Genomic DNA, 3,284 nt, shown 5'->3' with positions numbered 1-3,284 from the left:
CTCACTGTTGAGTAATAACATGGGTGTCTTCTTATACACCGGACACACATGGTATATTCATACACCTCATGCTCACTGTCAACTTAAAACATAGGTGTCTTCTTATACACCAGACACACACGGTGTATTCATACACCTCATGTTCACTGTCGAGTAATAACATGGGTGTCTTCTTATACACCAGACACACATGATGTATTCAAACACTTCATGCTCACTGTTGAGATATAACATGGGTGTCTTCTTATACACCAAACACACATGGTGTATTCATACACTTCATGCTCCTGTTGCATAGGCCTTGCTGTTTCTTCCATGTGATCAATTACATAGTAAAGTTGTGATGTAAGATATCTCTATATGGAAATCTTAAGGCTGTAAGAGTTTCGTATTTCTAAAATAAAGATACAAACCGTTCTCCAATTTTCCCTATTTCTTCAGCAGATTTCCTGCTTAATTATGCTTTTAATGCAAATACTTATTCTCTTTTACAAATCATCCTATTTCAAAAATGTTTCACGAATTCTTACAAAACTGTGTCTTAAAGATTTTAGGGGCACGTCCGTTATTAAACAGGGAGTATTTTGTAAACTGTGGAGCGTTAGCACAGCTATCTAAATTGTCGACGTTTGTATCAGTAAAAATGGAAATCTAGGCAATAGGCGGGAAGTAATTGTAATCGCTTCATTTGAAAATCTCGAACATAGTGGCTTAGTGGGTGAAAAATAATCAACATAACTGTAAAAAGCCTATCTAGAGTCACAGTATTATGATATCTTTGTATATATATTTATTTGGGCAGTTAAACTTAGGTAAACCGTGGCCCTAATAACATTGTTGTTATAGTAGGGTGGGAGAAGATGGGACACCTTTAGCACATAATATCCAAATATCCTGATCGTGTTTTAAACAATTAACAACGGTCAATGGGAGTCGTAAGGATACGGTTTTATAATTGTTTGAATGTTCTTTGTTTACTTCTAAATGTGACGAGAAAATAAACACCCTACTAAGTATTGCCATTAGGTTATTTGAGTAATTTTCCATGTCAGACTTCTCGGGAAAAAAAGCACTTCCTGATTTTTCAACGAAAATTTCGGAAATCATTACGTTTAATAACCACGATGTTTTCTATATAAGACGGTTTGTTTGGCTACGAAATCATCACTTCACTGAAGATATCAAAGTAAGTGTTTGGTTGGTTTTATTATAACTGTTTGTTCCTGCGCCGCAGGGCAATTTTGAAAATATAGCACAAGTGGTATATATTATACACTTCGTGCCTGCTTAATGTGTAACTTTGTGAGTGATTATTATCATATCTGTCGGGGTATAAAATGGGTGTATTCTTATACACCAGACACGCATGGTGTATTCATACACCTCATGCTCACTGTTGAGTTATAGCGTGTATGTCTTCGTATACACCAGTGTGGGTGATTTGTATATTGTGAGTAATGTTGTTTCTGCAGATGAACAAGTCAGCACTTCTTCTTTTACTTCTCGTCGGACTCGTCGTCCTTATTGAAACCACTGATGCTAATACTCTACCAGGCATTTTTGATAGAAAATTTTGGACCAGAAAACATTGGAGCCAAGTCGGAAAGGGTCTTAAGAGATGGAATCAGAAACAAAACGGTAAGAAAATACTCGTCGCTGCTGTTGTTATGGGTGTATGTGTCCTTGGGCAAGACACAAAGAGAAAATATAATTACCTACAAAGTTGCATACAGTAAATCGTAAGCTGGCATGAGGTATATGAAACAGAACACCCGTGTTATAACGACTGTCGTTTTCTGGCCACGCGAGGATAAAGAAATTTACATTCAAAATGACACTGTCTAGAAGTTTGTGGATATTAAAACAACAACTTTTTTGACAGTAAACTAAAAAATCAAGTGTTTATATATCATTGATAATAATTTACTAAGTGTCAATGAAAGTTGGTAGCATAATAAGTTTCTATAAACTTTAATTTCAGTTGAAAACATGGACTTTGATGACGAGATTCAATATTATGAAGAATAAACGCCTAATCATGTTAAGGCTATAAGATCGTACGATTTAAATAAATTGTATATCAGCAAAATGTATACCGTGTGTTTCATGCCAGTATATTTGGTTATTTATGTTTGAAACAACTAGACAGATATTCTTTAATGGTCAATGACTTTTGTCCCCAACACATTTTAACAAACTAATTAGTAAAATTATTTTTTGGACACGTTTTGGTCCTATTTTTTCGTCCCATTTAGTAGTAAACAAAAAACTTTCAAATAATTATAAAACTGTATCCTCATGACTCGCAAAACCCGTTGTTAATTGTTTAAAACACGTCCCAGATATTTGGGTGTTATGTGCTAAAAGTGTCCCATCTTTCCCCAAACTATATGTTTCACGAATTCTTGCGAAACTTAGTCCTGCTTCAGCGTGTGGATACATTCGTTTAAACACGTAGAAATTATGTAACGTTCTATCTATGAAAGAAGGGTTATAGCAAAACAAAACATGGAAGTTAGGAATAGACTGGAAGTAATTCCACTGCTTCCAATGAAAATGTTAAACGCGGTAGCTCATCCTAAATTTCGGATGAAAATTATAACTGTATACAGTTATGGGTATCTAGATTTTAGTTAGAAAAAAGCACTTTATAGATTATGGTCTCTAGAAGCAGAAACGTCATAATGAAACTTAGGCAATTAAACTACTTTTAGCAGCAAGCCAGTATACTAACACATATTTTTCAATTTTTATTATAGGTATAACCTAAGTGAAATGTTATGTTTCATTTACACATGGTGTTTTCGTACACCTCATGCTGACTCTCGTGTTATACCATAGGTGAATTCTTATACACCAAACACACATGGTGTATTCATAAACCTCATGTTCACTGTCGAGTAATAACATGGGTGTCTTCTTATACACCAGACACACATGATGTATTCATACACCTCATGCTAACTGTTTAAAAGCATATCCTCACGACTCCCCTAGACCGTGTTTAAAACACGATCAAGACATTTAGATATTATGTGCTAAAGCTGTCACATCTTCCCCCACCCTACTGTATTTTTAAATATAAAGAACCAAATTTGCCTGTATGAAACATATGTTTTGCTGATATACAATTTATTTAAATCGTACGATCTTTATTGCCTTTATATGATTAGGCGTTCAGATTTCCCAAAAAGTTCGAAAGTCTTCGAGATCCATGATGTCTTCAACTGAAATTCAAGTTTAAACATAGTTAATATGCGGTTGACTTTCATTGGTGTTAATTA

At 34.6% G+C, this 3,284-nt stretch overlaps 1 protein-coding gene across 2 annotated transcripts in view; it reads left to right on the top strand.

The window, feature by feature from the left end:
• The first annotated feature begins 1,010 nt into the window (after positions 1-1,010).
• The window catches only part of LOC108950761, a 2,693-nt gene continuing 419 nt past the window's right edge, over positions 1,011-3,284 (top strand). Inside the window, exons 1-3 of one of the 2 annotated variants that reach the window (XM_026839754.1) lie at positions 1,011-1,186; positions 1,473-1,638; positions 1,982-2,089. In XM_026839754.1, coding sequence (XP_026695555.1) covers positions 1,046-1,186; positions 1,473-1,638; positions 1,982-2,028 — 354 coding nt within the window. In that variant the 5' untranslated portion in view covers positions 1,011-1,045 and the 3' untranslated portion in view covers positions 2,029-2,089. Of the gene's footprint in view, positions 1,187-1,472; positions 1,639-1,981; positions 2,090-3,284 lie in introns of those variants that run through there. The other variant, XM_026839755.1, reaches the window with a different exon arrangement.

This window comes from Ciona intestinalis, unplaced genomic scaffold (assembly GCF_000224145.3).
Source record: "Ciona intestinalis unplaced genomic scaffold, KH HT000848.1, whole genome shotgun sequence".
Classification (NCBI taxonomy): Eukaryota; Metazoa; Chordata; class Ascidiacea; order Phlebobranchia; family Cionidae; genus Ciona; species Ciona intestinalis.
The sequence above is the reverse complement of the archived record's forward strand: the minus strand, read 5'-3'. Positions and strand labels throughout refer to the sequence as shown.